The sequence below is a fragment of the Phycodurus eques genome, chromosome 7, assembly GCF_024500275.1.
Source record: "Phycodurus eques isolate BA_2022a chromosome 7, UOR_Pequ_1.1, whole genome shotgun sequence".
Taxonomy (NCBI): domain Eukaryota; kingdom Metazoa; phylum Chordata; class Actinopteri; order Syngnathiformes; family Syngnathidae; genus Phycodurus; species Phycodurus eques.
Genome location: NC_084531.1, coordinates 6,799,619 through 6,817,395, shown reverse-complemented (window position 1 = coordinate 6,817,395; position 17,777 = coordinate 6,799,619). Strand labels below are relative to the sequence as shown.

Sequence of the window (17,777 nt, the reverse complement as noted above, 5' to 3'; positions counted from 1 at the left end):
GTTTTACTATTGTCTGAAGATAGGAGTTCAAAACTCGGACGGCACACCTATTCATCATGAGGAAGAAATCCAATCTTATAACAAGTCATCCTAAACCCAAAGTACTGTATTCTGTAATAAGAGTGTTGATATTTCATTCTGGACCATGATGAGTAACTATCCATCACTGTTTCCCATTTTTTTCCAAAACACATAAGCATCTCATTTCATATTAAAACTGCACCCCTAGCTAGCATGGCATGTACATCTATAATGGTTGATGCCTCTCTTGGTAAACTGATTCATATGAGAGCCCTGAAAAAAACATTGGATGGTACAGTATGTGAAGTCTCTGAGGTTTATTGAATGACTCAGACATGCTAATGGGTGAGACCATCATGGATCAGAGGTTTAGTATTCTATGTACTATTGAGCTTTGAAAAGGCCATATCATTTAATACATTACATTTTTAAATGAATGAATATCTGTAGGCCAACAAAGTGTGGAAAAAGTTGAGTTTCTTTGTCGAACTGTGGATGCCAACCAGCCTCCATTAGGATGTACAAGTGGGGCATTTACCCTGCTGAAGTTCCAGAAACAAATGTGACATCATGGTTCACTTTCAGTATTAAATTAATCCCGCTGTCATCATTTTCTACTTGTCTACTTGACGTTTTGTAATTGCTTGGGTGTCACGTTTTCCTAAGTGTGTTTTCAGCCACATTTCAGATACTGAAATTAATCTCAGTTAATTCTCTGTCTCCCTCTAGAGTTTTGTGATTGTGAGGGATTGTGTGACATCTCTGCCCAGTTTGCTGTGTGTGTCTGCGGGAGGAGAGGATGTAGCAGTTCTTGAGTATAATATCTCATGCACAGCCACAGGTATGGACAAACATTGATACTGAACTCTGATCATTAGGAGTATATCTGATTGAAACAATGACTGTGATGCAAGCCCATCGGTTTACCTTCTCCAAAGAGGAAAACAACCCGAATAAAACAACATAATAAAACCATCTACTTCGCTTATCCAAGGTCGGGTCACGAGGGCAGCACCTTGAGCAGCTTCATTTACCTCTCCGGGGTGATCCCGAGGCGTTCCCAAGCCAACCGGGAGACATAGTCTGTCCAGCGTGTCTTGGGTCATTCTCGGGGCCTCCTCCCAGTGAGACGTGCCCAGAACACCTCACAAGGTGCCGTTCACCTGAGTGTCTAAAGCATGCGGCCGCAAGTCCGATGACACAACCACAAAGTTCATCATCAAACTCCAGCCTAGGGTGTCCTGGTGCCAAGCGCACATGTGGACACCCTTATGTCTGAACATGGTGTTCGTCAACATAATCCCTTATATTTAATTGTTGTTTTAGAATTATAACATCTAATTCAGAATACAGTTATGACAACCTCGTAAATACACACGTCAATGTTCCAGTGCTGTAAAACACAAGCTCTCTGTGTCACGATCGGCAATGCCGTAAGGGCAGATCCCAAAGAATAGACTCCAGGTCAGAGGTCCGAACAATTTTAATTGAATGGCCGAGCATGTGATGGCGAAACATGCGAAACTAAAAGGAACTTACAACAAGAGAGAATCAAAAACAGATAACGCAGGGAGACACGACAAACGGTCCGTGTGGTATAATCGTAGTGAGCCTAAATTTGGACAGCGGTCAGAACGGCGGCAAACACGGGACAAAAACGAGTGAAATTTCCGTCGCCCACACACTGTCACACTGTCACGGTGCCCCCTAAAAAGGCTGATGATTACAATGCATGACAGGTGTGACACCGATGTCCACGCCCACCTTCGCTCACCCAGAACAACACAAAGAAAAACAACTTAAAACAAAGGGCCATGATACTCGGTTCCTAAGATTGCAATTGCTTTTGATTATGCAACTTGTGTCTCCATTATTTTTTCCAAAAAATACAACATAATGAAAGGCATAGTCAACAATCAAGTTATATAAGTTAAGTTAAGTTACTTTTAAGAAATACATTGCATGGTGTGCCAATATTGCACAATATATTTTACCACCTTCACAATTGTTTTAACCCCAAAAGATGATCTCTCTAATGGTAATTTGTTTAGTATTTACAATGTTGTGCCTACATGTATTACAATTTTTGTTAGTGTCGTCAGATTTCTTGCTCAAAAAGTTGCTTTTAGTCATATTTTTCTCATGTGACACTTGCCACAACTGACCCAAAATAATTGTGTGAAAATACGTAACACCTATCTTTAGAACGACCAGCACTCGACTCGACACCTGTGTGTTTACTTATATAGTGTTCATAATATTTCCAGGAATACACGGGAAAGAAAAAAAAAAAAAAAAAACATTTCAGGCTTTTACACGTCCGACTCTTTCTCTGGCAGTTTTTCAGTTGTCGGAGTCTCGTCTTTCTTTCTCTGATTTGGCTCAACTGGTCTTCTTCTACTCTATAACCAGGTGAGCTCCTGATGTCTTTCAGTTTGTTCTGTATTTGCAAACATACGCCATTCTACTGAATAAAGTACAGATATCAAGGTAAAAAGCAGGGGCCTCATGTAAAAAGACTTGCGTGGATTTCCTACTAAAACATGGCGTACGCTCAAATCCAGAAAACTTCGGACGCACAAAAATATCCAGATGTATGAATCTGTGTGTACGCATGAATCCAAGCACATTTCCTTCGTACATTCCAATCAACGTGGAAATGAGCGCACGTGTTGGAGTAGCCGATCCCTCCCTGTCCCCGCCCACATTTAAATATGCAAATCATATTTAAATTAACCCTGCACCTGAGATCCCGATCTCTGCATAATCAGAAAAAAAAGACAATGAGCAAGATAATGAAGAAAAAAAACGTTTTCTGAATGTGAAGTTGCTCAATGACGTGGAGGTGCGCAAGAAAATCTTTTTTTGGCACGCTGTCCTCTGGCGTTAACTCGCGAAGGAGGAGTGACAGCGCGTGTGCAGCTGTCAATGCTGTGGAGTGGGAACAACGCACACACGCTAATGTAAAAAAGAAGTGGTCAAACATTAAGGTAGATTTGAAGCGAAGGACAGCTGCCCACCGCCAAAGTGTAGCCCAAACAGGCGGAAGAACCGGTGCGGAGGGCCTCACCCCGTTTGAGGAGAGAATCGCTGCGATCATGGGTGACGCTGCTCTCTCAGGGTTGCTGGGAGCACATGTGGCTGAGTGATCACCCAGCAAGGTTAATACCATGTATTTTTATAACTCATAAATGTGTTCATACAGTAACCCACACTCAGCCCTGTGAGATAAAGGTTCATGCTTCAATGTATGTATGGTATTTGTAATAAGTCTTTTGAATTCAAATAGAAGTACATCAGCATATCAAAGAGGATATCAAAAAAGTCCTTTTTGATTACTCAATTTATTATTTTTAATACACAGGAGATGACACGCACACTGAAGAAGAAAAAAATTTTTTTTTAAGGACAAAAGGGGTAGATTATGTCATTTCAACACATTTTAATGAAATGTTTCTTTTTTTCAGTGCATGTGCTGGAGTCACAAGAAGCGATTGAGAGGGCAATATGCGGCATAAATGATCACTTTGATCAATTAATAGCTGTCCTCACAAATGTCAGTTATTCATTAATACACTGGTCAACAAGTGAATTCAGAGTCCTTGCTTCTTTTACATTGTTGAAATCAAATGTTGCCGGGCATGAATTGTTCATCAGTGCTAATTGTTCATGTGTCTCTGATGCGCAGATTTATGATAATAGTTTGCCAGCATCACCTCTAAATGTCGCCAAGGCACCAAAAGCTGTAGAAACGTGCGTACGCCAGCCGTGCAGTTGGCGTGAGGCACCGCACATTTCCACGGTCATCTCACTCTTGGTACATCTGAACTTTTCCATGGAAAAGAACATACGGCACGTTTTTGTGCGTACAAACCTTTTGTACATGAGGCCCCAGGTCAACTGTCATTAAGTGTGTAAATGCACCAGTGAGATGGATCCAAAAAAATCATTCTTTACAAAGATAATAATGCTCAGTTTTGACTGATGCATGCACTAATGTTCTGGCTAGAGTTTTACCTTAATTTTGTGGCTAAGGAAGAAGTTACATACTGCGACATCATAGGGCATGTGACCCCTTCAAGGTCTCTCAACATGAATATTGAATGTTGGAGAAATATATTTCAGCTGCTTGATATCTTCTGTGTTAGAGACGTGTTGGCTCACTGTCTAATGATTCCTCGTTGGATGGCCAATGTGTCTGAGAGCACCAAAGATCGTCTTTCTCAGCTCGAACCCCGTGAGTCTTCCAAAGTCTCATTTTATCTTCCAGTAGCATCGACTGATTACAAAAGGCTTGGTTTGTTCTCATGAACCAACTGAGATAACTTAGCAATCAATCACATCCATCATAAATGTTTTATATTATTTCTGTAATATAGAAACCTGGCTGAGCTCACCACCTGACCAGATGTCTGATGAAATGACCCACATGGAGCCAAACACTGTAATGTGCTCCATACAGGTACTAAAATGTTTTACAGTGTTTTAGTGTGGAAAATAAAGTAAACTCAAAACTACTAATAAAACAATTAAAACAAAGTCCTTATTTGTTTGTGTGGGTGTGTATTATCATGTCAAAAAGCTTATCGAGTACTGCTGTGTTTATATGAATGTAAATATTGAAACTAATTGGTTTGTGTGTCGATTTAGTTGACTTCCACCAATGGGGCGTTGTGTGTCATCAATCCACTTTATCTGCATGAACACGGCGATGAATGGCTTTCTCATCAGGCGACTGGTCTGCAGTGCACCTCACGTCCGACACATTGTCGACGGGAACGACGCCTCAGTTCCACTCGAACATGGGCCGGGACGGGCCTGATTAGCAAACGAGCCATTTCCTTGGACCAGGAACCTTCTTATGCCACGACCGAGTGTTCAGGTTGCTTTATTGCTGTTAAAAAAAAATCACATTCAAACACATTTGTTTTAGAGGATTTATTCTGGAATGATATGCTCAAGTCTTGATCGATTTTCAATTTCACCCAAAGGCAGGCTATTACTCATGTATGGTGAGTAGTGTAATTTATGTTTCATGTTCAGGACTAATCAGAGCTAAATCAGAAGAGTCCCCGCTAACCTCATCGATGTCAGCTCTCCAAGGAGGGGTTGTCCTCAGGCGCTCTAGCCTAAGTTCCACGTCCAGCCTTTCCAAAAGCGGGAGCACAGGGCGTTTACTTCCTTCTACCGCTGAGCTGCGGAACCGTGGCAGCCCTGGGCCTCAGACCCCTCACAGAGTGTCCTGGATCGAGGAAGGATTCTGGCTGCCTCCGGCCCAGAGGCCGTCCTCCTTGCTTCAGCCTCCATCACCTGAGCTCGACTCGCTGTCCGTCAGCAGCATTGAAGAAGAGCCGGAGGATCAGTCGCCAAGCCCCGTGGCGCACCACCCGTCGGCCCACCGGCTGGCCGACAAAGTCATACATCGCCTCTCAGCAGTGGGCCAGGCTCTCGGCAGCTTGGTGTGTCAGAAGAAGAGGCTGACCAACCGTGTGCTAGATCTGAGCGAGAAGAAACTTGGCTCCTTTGCAGATGCTGTAAGAGAATTTGTGGAGGCGACGCTGCAGAGAGATCCTGTTCCTGGTGGTTTGACAGGGTCCGAGTTCTTACTGGAAGTGAGGTCTTCACTTACTTCGCTGAGGGAGACTCTCTTGGACTACACCGATATCCAGGCACTGCTGAACAGTATGGCCGACCTTAGTGACTCAGAGATAGGTGAGTGAGCGCATAGTGTGACTTTTCACTTTCTGCGCTCATTGAAATGCACTCAAAAATATTAACACATTTACATTAATATTATGACACACTTTATTATCATTAGCAACATATCCAATTGTGCAATTCAAAAACATCAATTACAAGAGCTGAATACAAAATCTGCCTTTACAAATTTGCTAGATTATTATTATTTTTTTTCTTACATTCTGTTACAATATGTTCACTGTGGTTGTAGTTTTCAGTGATGTGGAATTACGTTACGTCATACTGTTTCTAATATTTCTGTGAGTAAATTTAGCTACATAAGATACCATCCATCCATCCATTTTCTGAGGCGCTTCTCCTCAGTAGGGTCGCGGGCGTGCTGGAGCCTATCCCAGCTGTCATCGGGCAGGAGGCGGGGTACACCCTGAACTGGTTGCCAGCCAATCGCAGGGCACATACAAACAAACAACCATTTGCACTCGCATTCACACCTACGGGCAATTTAGAGTCTCCAATTCATGCATGCTTTTGGGATGCGGGAGGAAACCGGAGTGCCCGGAAACCCACGCAGGCACGAACATGCAAACTCCACACAGGCGGGGCCGGGGATTGAACCCCAGTCCTCAGAACTGTGAGGCTGACGCTCTAACCAGTCGGCCACCGTGCCGCCTACATAAGATACAATATATCAAAACTTTAGAAAAAACTCTCAGTGTAATCAAATATATTAATATATAATCTGAGTAGTATGGGAGTCTGTTTAATTTTATGGCCTTTTTTTTTTTTAGTTTACAGTTAAAAAGTATAACTTTTTTTTTAACATTCATACATCCATGCATCTACATGTCCATTCATATATACTGCTTTTTTCTACTACTACTACTACTACTAATAATAATGTATCAAATATTTAGGAATACAAAAAGCAATATTTTATATTGTACATGGATCATGTACAAGATACCACCATTGTTGACAATATTACTGCCTTTGTGAATTTATGGGAGCTCTCACCATTGTCTGTTTCTGTCCACTTCTGTGTCATTTCTTTAGACTCGCTGGTAGAGATCTCAGTGCATAAGGTGGCCCTAAAGCCCGTGTCAGCTCACATCTACTCTTGCCTTCACATCTGGCGTACCAGTGATACAAGTCTCCAACGTTTGGAGAACAACCAGCGTGTTCTGGAAAACAATGATGTGGAGGCACTAGGAGGGGCAGCTGGAGTTGGCGTTCCTGACTCCGTCACCCTTGAGCGGATTCAACAAAGGTGGATGAGTATGCACGAGGCCTACTCCCCGAACAAGAAGGTCCTTATCCTGCTCAAAATCTGCAAGAGTATCTACCACAGCATGAGTACCAATGCCAGCTCAGGTAGCTTGGTGCTTTTTAAAGAGCATGGCTAAAAGTGGAATTAATTCCCAGTGAGGTCAAAAAATCACACTTTCCCTTCTTGCAGATGTGGTGTTTGGAGCTGATGATTTCCTGCCCTGCTTGACGTGGGTGCTTTTACGTAGTGAACTGGTCAACTTGCAACTAGACACAGACTACATGATGGAGCTGCTGGACCCAACACAGCTGCAGGGAGAAGGTATGGAAGATGCAGTCAGACTTACCTTCAAGCAAAAAGAGAATTACAGTAATACCCAAACACAAAGATCATTGTTTATAACTTCCATCTTTTCGGTAGCTTCAGATGCAAATGAAGCATTTCTGAAAGTTTTTTTTTTTTTTTTTTTTTTTTTTTTGTATACTGTTTTGTTGGGATGTCCCGATCCAACTTTTTCACAGGAGAGAACATGCAAACTCCACACAGGTGAGGCCGGATTTGAACCCGGGTCCTCAAAAGTGTGAGGCAGACATGCGAACCAGTCGGGCACCACTATGGACAAAGTCTTCAATTAATCAACCCTGTATGAAAACCCATACACAAGATTTGAACCCTGAACTTCAGACCTGTGAGGCAGACGTGCTAACCACAAGGCTATGGTAGTTCATTAAATATTGGCTGTAGTATTAGGATGTGGCCAATAAAAGAAATGTAAAAAATCTTAAAATTGGTTCCTTTACCTCTGTCCATGTGTATGTATGTGTGTTAGAGGTCCCATTGCTTTTAGATATTTAACTTTTTTTTTTTCCATCCCCCTCATCAACAGGTGGCTACTACCTCACCACCCTGTACGCCGCTCTCTACTACATCAGCAGCTTCCAGCCACGCCTAGCTGCCCGTCAGCTTAGTGTTGAAGCCCAACACTCTCTCTGCCAATGGCATCGCAGGCGCACCCTGCACGACAACCAATCCCGCCGTAGTACGCGCCAACGGTCCATTCACAGACAGGCGTGTCTTGAGAAATCAGTGCAGGCTTGTGACACTGAGAGTGGGGATGTAGAAGAAAGTGGGAAAGATGAGCCCCAGCAGGAGACGGAAAGCAGCACAAAGGCTGAAGGAGAACACACTGAGCAGCAGGATGGACAGGATGGTGATCAGGACAATCAATGATGATTGTGTTTTGGATGAAGTAGAAAGGACATGAGATTAAAAATTGTAACAATCTATTGTGGATTATACCAATGGTGAAATTGCTTACATGTTTGATTTAACCTCTCGCCAAAGTAGCGTCTTACAACAAAAGGGGCAGGTCATCCATTAAAATACTCCAATTAGTAATCTATATTGCACTCAGCCTTATCTGCCATACAGTGTAAGAAAAAAGAGAGACAAAGATATGGATTTAAATGCAGGAAAACCCTCCACACTGAGACTTCAACCTGAGTAATCTCACTTTGGTGACATTGTAATCAAAAGTATGGAAGCCTAATTAGTTCTACAGAAGCAAATTAACCCTTACATACTGTTCATTTCACGCACACACACACACACACAGTATGTTTCAGGTCAATTTTGACCTGGGCCAAGAATATCTTCTTAATCATTTTCTGCTGCATGTAAAGTCATGAACTACAGTTCTTTTCAAACTGTCTGAATGGCCTGTCTGACATTAATTCATGGATGATTCAACCATAATAAAAGTTTCGGTGAAAAGAAAAGCTGTATTTTTTTCTGTTACATTGCATGTATTTTTTTTTTTTGCAGGTGCGAGGCACCCTCTGACCTCTGCGTTCCTTATAGTGAGTATGATATGACCATTGCTATTTTACTCTCTCTCTGTTTTGAGATTCCCCTATGATGACCCTTCAAAGACCCGCCTGCATGTTTGTTCGAGAACCTGTACAAATGTGGTGGTGACACAAACGGGACTGTTTCAAGTGCCCTCTTGAAGACAATAAAAAAATACACACATTTATGGCATGTACACTTGTACGGTTTCAAGACTCACGCCAGTACCACTATAGTCCTTTATTAACACACACTTCAATATAAAATTAATTTTAGAAGATGCAGGTCAAATTTGGCCCAGAATATTTTGTTTTTGTGTTAGATCACTATGAAAAGTCGTCAAATTTCAGGTTGAAAGATTTGCATTTATGGTATTTTTATTCCTGTCCAAATGAAATTTGACCAGAACAATATGTAATGGTTAAGATGTTATATATACGAGAGCATTTCCCATGTGTAATAATGAGGCTGTGGATACTTCGAGGACACACTTCCATGGAAGTGTAAATTGGACTTGTATATGCTTTTTAACTGAATCATAGCCTTTTCGATTTTGGTTCAGTGTAACAGTAAACATGCATGAAGATGAAATAAAACATTTTTGTAAAAAGACAGTGATACCTTCATACCACTAGGCGGCGGTAATGCATCTATCCAGCCATCCATTTTCTACACGGCTTACTCCCAATGACACGTCACTAGCCCGCTGGCCTGTTCTAAAAATAACTTTGCAGTGATGGGACATTGTGATTTCCTCGGAATGTTGTGGCAGTGATCGTTTGGAAATGGAAAGAGTTGCAGACATTTATAGAAATACATTGTTTCATATTAATATTCATCTGTTTCCTACCTTGTTAAATCATTGCTGATAGTTATTGTGAGACCTGACCAGCGTCTTTACATATATAATGATCATTAATTATTAATAATAACATATACTAAATGTAATTTGAGCAAATTAATTATTTCAGAGAGTGTATATCAAACTGCTAGCATTTCCTTAATCAGTGCCTAAAAAGTAGCTCTGTTTTTAAAGGTTGGTGATTTTGGGCAAGAGACGGGGTGCACCCTGGACTGGTCGCCAGTAAATCACAGGACAAGCAACCATTCAAACCAATATGGGCAGTTTGCACTAGCCTACAATTAGCCCGACATGTTTTGTGGCCGACTCGTTAGAGCGTCTGCCTCACAGTTCTGAGGAGCGGGGTTCACTCCCCGGCCCTGCCTGCGTGAGTTTTCTCCGGGCACTCCGGTTTCCTCCCACATCCCAAGAACATGCATGGTAAGTTCATTGACAACTCTGAATTCCCCGTGGAAGTTAATGTGAATGTGAGTGTGACTGGTTGTTTGTTTGTATGTGCCCTGCGATTGGCTGGCAACCAGTTCAGGGTGTACCCCGCCTCCTGCCCGATGGTAGCTGGGATAGGCTCCAGCAAGGGCCTCAGGGCTGATCCCTGATGCAGTCCCACCTCCACGTTAAATTCGTTCAGCTCAACTGATTACTAAATCAATAAATAAGCCCACTGTTGCAATTACAAGCACGTATATATCCAAGCATGACCACATTGAAGTAGATTTTTAAAATACTCCAGTCCATTCCGCCTATTGCACTTTTTCTTTTCAAAAGACTGGTTGTAAAAGTTTGCATGGTTCAAAATTAAAGTCATAGCGGGTGACGTGGTTGTTGTGGTTGCTCAGTACAAGCTGCTATTGCTGGTGCCTTTGTTGGCTTGACTTGGAGGTTGATAAAGAAAAAAACAGGAGAGCAGAATTGGGCCAATGAATTCACTGGCATGAAGGCACTGTTGAAGCTACAAGAAGAAAACTGACTGAGCGCGTGACTTGGTTGGGGGGACACGGAGCCATGAGGACATCAAGAAATATTGAGCGTAAACAAACCTTCGGCTAGGTAAAGGGATGTGAGACACATTAGAGATAAACTGCTGCAGAGATATTACAACCGCATGACTGCGCTGGCAAGCTTACACATGCAGTTGTGGGACGGCCAAGGTATTGTATTTGTTCTGGGGGAATTTACTGATAAACAGCAGGTGAGGAGGCGACTAGTGCGTTGGAAGTTGAACCCACGCATATATGTTGATGCTGAAATCAAGGCCAGAGATGTGACCCAAGGAAATGGACCTAAAAGCATCATTGAAATGACTTTGTATACTTTTCTTGAAACAGCTTTGATTATGTTAGGTACAATATTATCATACTTATTCACAATACCAAACATTGCAAATTTTCAAAACTGTCATATTATTATCTTATCCGCCTTATTCTGGAACCGGTGGTTTAGTCTCCAACTGGTCATTGGCGAAAAATGCATTTTAGCAGGACCAGGAATCCTTCTCAGCGTAACAATTTTGTTATTAATCACGAAGTAATCAACAGCAAGTAGATATACGAGATACTTGACGGATGCAGATCAATTGTGCACGAAAACAAGTCAATAGTTAGTCGTTGGGGCTCTTATGTAAATGTAACACACAAACAGCTCCATGTACACACATATGGAAGCGTAATATCGCTGAATTCTTAATGACCAAGCCAATCAAATCTGCCTAATGAGACATCTGGCTTTTTGCCTGCATGTTGATGTCAAGCAACGAAACAGCTGGCAACACACACACACGCACGCACTCGCACGATACAAGCGAAATTTTACGGATATTAAGAAGAGGATCAAAAGTATACTGACACATTGTGTCACATGGTCACGCCACCATATGTTTCATATGTAATATATTATGCATACATGAGTGTGTGGGTGTATAAAAGCCTCACCACATTCCTATATTAGATATATGACTGTGTGAGCGCGTGCGTGCGTATGTATGTGAGAGCGTGTGTAAAAGAAATAAAAAAAGGGGGGCGGGGGGGGTTACCACAGATGGCTGTGCCCTGAGGCATCTGAGGTACTGCAGCAAGATCATGAAGACTGCAAAACACACGCATACAGTACACGCGTGTGCGCGCGCACATACAGTATAAATCTTTACTGTATGGACAGCAAAGGAAGGACAAGATATGTTCGTCACATTAAATGAAAATCTGAGGGTGATTGTTCCATTTTTTTTTTTCTTTTTTTTAATTTTTTTTTTTTGGCGAATCCAGAAAACCATGTATTCACAAAAATTATAAGGGAATGACTCAGGTAGTACGTGCTGAATTTCATATCAATGATTAGTTCGGAGTATTGCACCTTTGCAAAAATACCAAAAGAGACAAAGGGACACCCAACAAATTTTGATATCAGGCCTCCAGTTTGCCACAAGGTCAGCTCAGAAAGAGCGAACTATTAAGGACAGCACCGAAGCAACATTTTCTATAATATCCAACGTGTGTCTGTTGACACCATTTATACAGTGGTGCCTTGGGATACGAATTGTAATTGTTCCGTGACAATGGTTGTAACAATTCGTATCTCAAACCATCTTTCCCAAATGAAATGAACGGAAATGCCATTAATCCGTTCCAGCCTGCCCCACCCCTGCAAGAACAACAAAATGTGTGTCATGTGCTTGATAAGTGAAATATATATGTATATAGTCATAACATAATTCAATAGAATGTAAAGAATTAAAACGTTTTTTTCATTATGATCCATTAATTGCAGCTCATTCTGGTTTGTGCGACTTGGCCACCAGGGGGAAGTATAATACTGTCATGCAAGCACATACAAAGAACGCTTTCACTACTGCTGCAGGTGACTCAGTCACTGCAGTAATAAAACTGCAGTTTGTCACAGAGGATCAGGGGTGGCTCGAGTAGCCAAATATTGTACTCAAGTCAGAGTACTGTTACTTTAGATTAATATGACTCAAGTAAAAGTAAAAAGTAGTCCTCTAAATAATCACTTGAGTAAGAGTACAAAAGTACTCAGTGGGAAAAAACTACTCAAGTACTGAATAACGAGTGAGTAACTTCTGATTTTTGTTGTTGTTGTTGTTGTTTTGTTTTTTTAATCAGAGCATGAACGTCAAATAAAATACAAATGTGCAAATTCAGATATTGCTGAACATTGTCAATTAATCTAAAATATAATAAATAAAATCTTTATAAAATCTCATCTTTTTAAAATAACAAACTGAGGCAAATTCAGCTCCAAGAAATGGTAATGGTCAATGGTAGAAATGCCTCCAAGAAATTATACTACATTGTTTCCACTTGTTAAAGCGCACAATACACAGATTACACGCACAGGAACAAGGCTGAAGTAGATATAAAAAATATACACACCCCTGTTCAAATGCAAGGTTTTCGTGTTGTAAAAGAATTATGACCGAGATAAATCATTTTTAAAACGTTTTCCACCATTAATGTGACCTAGAAGTTAGAAGTGGGCTGAAATGTCCGAGTTTGGGCAGTGAAAAAACTACGCTGCATGTTAAAGCTGTTGTTTTTCGTATTCTGTAATGTAAATGCGAATCATGCGCAGTTGACTCAACTCACTTTGATTGGCCCGCGAAAGCCCTATAAGAGACTTTGCTTGCAGAGCTGTGTCTTTCTTGTGTTGTTTGATTGATGAACTTGAGTCAAACATCGCTGTGGTAATCACGGTGGATTCGAGCAACGGCGCCCGATGCGGAATTCGAAAACCGAAGTCTAAAAATAGATCGCAGACGCAATTATTGATTAATGAAAGCAGCGAACAGCATGTAGATTATTGTCACAGAGTAAAAGTAACAGGGGCAAGGAGTGTTGAGGGATGGAGATGATTTTTTCCCCCAATTTTAAATGCATCAATTTGTGTACTTTGGGGGTCACGTGGACGCTGGAGTCGATCCCAGCTGACTTCGGGCGAAAGGCAGACTACACCCTGAACTGGTCGCCAGTCAGTCGCAGGGCACATATAGACACGGACAACCATTCGCACCCACATTCACACCGTCACTGAGTGGGAACTGAACCCACGCTGCCTGCACCAAAGTCAGGCGAGTGTACCACTACACCATCAGTGACCATTTAATCATTTAGAAAGATTTATTTAGGTACAATTTTAATATTGCGTGCTATACGGTGGGCGGTATTAGCAAATCCGCCTCACAGTTCTGAGGACCGGGGTTCAAACACTCTAAATTGCCCGTAGGTGTGAATGTGAGTGCGAATGGTTGTTTGTTTATATGTGCCCTGCGATTGGCTGGCGACCAGTTCAGGGTGTACCCCGCCTCTCGCCCGGAGATAGCTGAGATAGGCTCCAACACGCCCGCGACCCTCGTGAGGAGAAGCGGAACGGAAGATGAATGACTATATATATATATATATATATATATATATATATATATATATATATATATATAATTTTTTATTTTTTTTTATTTATATACACACACTTCTTATTGTGAGTGGCTGTTCATGAACTCACTTATGAACTATAATTTACCATTTCTTGAGCTTGCCCTTGCAGACTCAACATCACTCTGTCCCTGCCTCTGTCCGCTGTCACTGGTCTTTGATCCTCCACCTGTTTTTGAGTCACTGTCGCAGTGTTGTACTCGGGAGTGGGAGGAACTTCACGACGTGCTGGCGGCTGTCTCGTGAACCTGTCGGTGATTTTCGCACATTGATTAGGAAACTTGCCTCGTTTAAGAGGAGGAGGCAATCTTTCTATCTTCAGCACACACGCGCACATTGTTCTGCTCAATCCTCTTCGCACATTGCGTAAAGCATTCGGCAGGTGGAGGGAAAACGTAATCTTTCGTTGCGGTTAAAATATCTAAACAACGTGATTGGGCCAGCCAAGTGTCATTTATAGTACTATTTGTATAAACCAATGCTACTGTAATCGGCGGGCATTGTCCGTGTGGTCCTAGTGCTTGTGGTTCGCACTATTTGTGGCTTAAAAATCTATAAATAATAACTGTTCAAAAATTTCCCCAAGTACTTTCAGAAAATATCCAAATCCAGCGAATGTGTTCTCCACCGCGATGGGCCACTTGTGGCCTGCGTGCCGTATGTTTAACATGATAGTTGCTATGGCATTTCCCATTATGCGGTAGCATTAATCTCGCAGCTGTCAAATCCAATCTATGTGGTTGTTTTAAATACACAATGCGTAATTGTCTTTATCACAGGTTTAGTTTGACAATAAACTTCAACTGGGAGTGGCATTAAACAGCTTGAAGCCTCTTTTTTGAAAAGCAGCCCATTCCTACTTCGACCTTTCAACGGCTGTCACCATCCGACAGCTTGCCTCTGTCACGTGTGCGCGCACACACACACGCCCTTACAACACACACACATACACACAATACAACATGCCTTTTTCACTCTTCTCTTTCGTTCAACCCCTTTTCTGCTCTTTTCCTCTTTTCCCAGCTGCATTCCTCTCTTCTGTCTTTCCCTCCACCTCCCACTCCTTTATTTACAACCTCCCTCCCACTTGTCTGAACTCTTGACAGGTGTGTAATTGAATGATTAATGACCAACAAGAGTAGCCCCTCCACATGCTCGCACACACAAACACACACACACACACACACACACACACACGCACATGCACACACCTATATATGCAGACACTGGACATGCACATGACACACAGACATTTTGTTTGTGGGCTTTGCCAAGCGTCACATTAAAACCAATGATGGAACATCATTGGATTGGAGAATGTTGCTGTACACTCAGTGAAACGAAAATACAGATTCTGATTGTTTATTTGTCATATGTTTTTTTTTTTTTAATATTTATTTTTTGCATGTTTCAGGTACGGTGAGCTCTATATGAATGTCATGCTGCAAAGCACAGCAGCCCTAGAAAATAACTGAGCCACTTCATTGTTTCACAGTAGGTACAATGTTTTTTTTTACCCACAGTCACAGGGAAAACCTTTAGTTCCCTTGTATTTAAAAATGAAAAAAAAAAAAAAAAAAAAAAAAACACGCACTGGTCAATGAAATAACTTGAAACTGGCAAGACTGGAATTTACCATAATGTTTTTCGACAATCACCACGCTTCTGGGAGAATATCCTTTGGACAGATGAGATCAAACTGAAGCTTTCTGGCAATTCACAACATTTCTTAGATGCATAAAATGAAGCATCCCCAAAAAATACATACAAAGAACACTGTACCTGCTATAAAAAAAAAATGTAGGAGGCCCAGTTATGTTCTGGGGTTGCTTTGTCACATATGGCAGAGGGTGTCTTTGAATCTGTGCAGGGTACAATTAATTCTCAAGACTAATAAGGGATTTTGGAGCAAAATGAACTGCCCGCTGTCAGAAAGTTTGGTATTGGCTCCAGTACCTGGGTCTTCTGACACACTGTAAACGTGAATGGTAAACCTCACCAGAAATAACAATTTCACTATATTTTAGACAAAATGTTGAGTCTACTATCAGTGGTTGAGTGTTGTGAAAATAAAAATGGCACTGGCTCACAGAAATGGTATTGTTCAAGTCAACTGAGAAAGTCTGAGCTGTCAGTTGGAATAATGAACAATAGGTGGCAATGATACCCCTCAAGGAGCTAAACCCCCATGCAAGAAGGCACAGAAGAAGTAGCTTTGCCTTTCTTTAGTTTGTACTGTGAGATTTTTCACTCACTCGGAAAGCCCATGTGCAGCCTGCATTGTTGATGAAGAGGAAACCACTTTATTTTTTTGCGTGAAAAGGAAAGTTTTGATGGTCAGTGTTTGTTTCATCAGAAAGCAAATCTCCGAAACCCAAAATACAAACATTGAAAAACCTGCTTCTGACTTGTTCACAGCAAATAATGCATTACTTTAAAGGTGTCATATTTTACCAAACCCACTTTTTCTAGTATTTGGAATGTAATATTGGCTCGATGGTGCCTCAGTAAACGTGAAATATGAATTAAAATGTTCTGCCAAGAAGCCCGAAATCAGATAATTTGAATTTCTCGAGCTTATCTACATCACTAGCGAAGATCTCTGCCTACCTCTCTGCTCCCAAGCCAGCGCTGTCAACATAATAAACACATGTGCTCTTGCAAGTGGGTCTTCTACACAGAGGCAACCAATCAGAGGAAAGGGGGCAGTCTTAGCCAAGTATGGACAAAGCAGAGACAAAACTGGGTCAACCAGAAGTAGCTGTCAGAGGGGCCTTTTCTGGACACGCGTATGACAAAATAAAAAAAATATTTTTTTTTTAAATGAAATTGACGCAGTCCATGTTAGAGAGTCACTCTATGGAGGTCTAAATTGCCAAAATATGGGATCCTTAAATTGAGGAATAATATTGCCGTTCCAATGTTGTGGGGTATTAAACACAACCTAACTGTATCATTATTCATGTTTTGTTAGTTTGCATCGGTACTTTATACCTTTTTAAGGTATCAGGTGTACTCGTACTTATGCAATGAAACATCTAGTTAAACGGTGATCCTTTTTGTGTATGAATCTAGGGGGGAAAATGTTGTTGTTTTGTTTTTTTCAACTTCACTGTTTATCAAATACATCGAGAGATACTTATTTCTTCAAAAATGTTGTTTTATTACTGTAATGGGATTGATCCTGACATACTGTACTACAGCACTGCACTTTACAGCATATGCATCTGTTTACAAGTATGGCTTTCAAAAGTTCAAGGTTATAGCTTGTGATTGCTTACCCACTGAAGGTTTAAGCTAATTGTGGCTACTTTAACTTAACAAAAAAAAAAAGTCTGGAAATTGCCTCATTTTATTCAAGTAGCTGTAGCGATAGTAAGATAAATGAAGGTCTCAGAGTAAACTTAATTGCAGTCATTCTGTCATGTCGGTGGCATGGCTATGGTAGTGGCGTGGTTGTCTGCCAATCTGAAGATTGTGGGTTTGATCCTGAACCCCTGTGACATCGTTCAAGTGTCCCTGAGCAAGATACTGACACCCAAGTGCTCCTGATGCTTCATCATCCGTAGGTGAATGAGGAGACTGTTAAAGTGCTATGAGTACCTTGAAGGTAGGCACTCATGAAACGCATATACAAGTG

At 41.4% G+C, this 17,777-nt stretch overlaps 1 protein-coding gene across 5 annotated transcripts in view; it reads left to right on the top strand.

Moving 5' to 3' along the window:
• rinl (Ras and Rab interactor-like) overlaps positions 1–8,751 on the top strand; it is a 10,986-nt gene extending 2,235 nt beyond the window's left edge. For 3 of the 5 annotated variants that reach the window (XM_061682497.1, XM_061682498.1, XM_061682499.1), the window contains 8 exons: positions 751–862; positions 4,170–4,258; positions 4,401–4,483; positions 4,672–4,903; positions 5,065–5,733; positions 6,775–7,092; positions 7,178–7,309; positions 7,875–8,751. In XM_061682497.1, the coding sequence (XP_061538481.1) occupies positions 849–862; positions 4,170–4,258; positions 4,401–4,483; positions 4,672–4,903; positions 5,065–5,733; positions 6,775–7,092; positions 7,178–7,309; positions 7,875–8,218 (1,881 nt within the window). In that variant the 5' untranslated portion in view covers positions 751–848 and the 3' untranslated portion in view covers positions 8,219–8,751. Of the gene's footprint in view, positions 1–750; positions 863–2,360; positions 2,434–4,169; positions 4,259–4,400; positions 4,484–4,671; positions 4,904–5,064; positions 5,734–6,774; positions 7,093–7,177; positions 7,310–7,874 lie in introns of all 5 variants that reach the window. The other 2 variants (XM_061682496.1, XM_061682495.1) reach the window with 2 other exon arrangements.
• Positions 8,752–17,777: the final 9,026 nt, after the last annotated feature.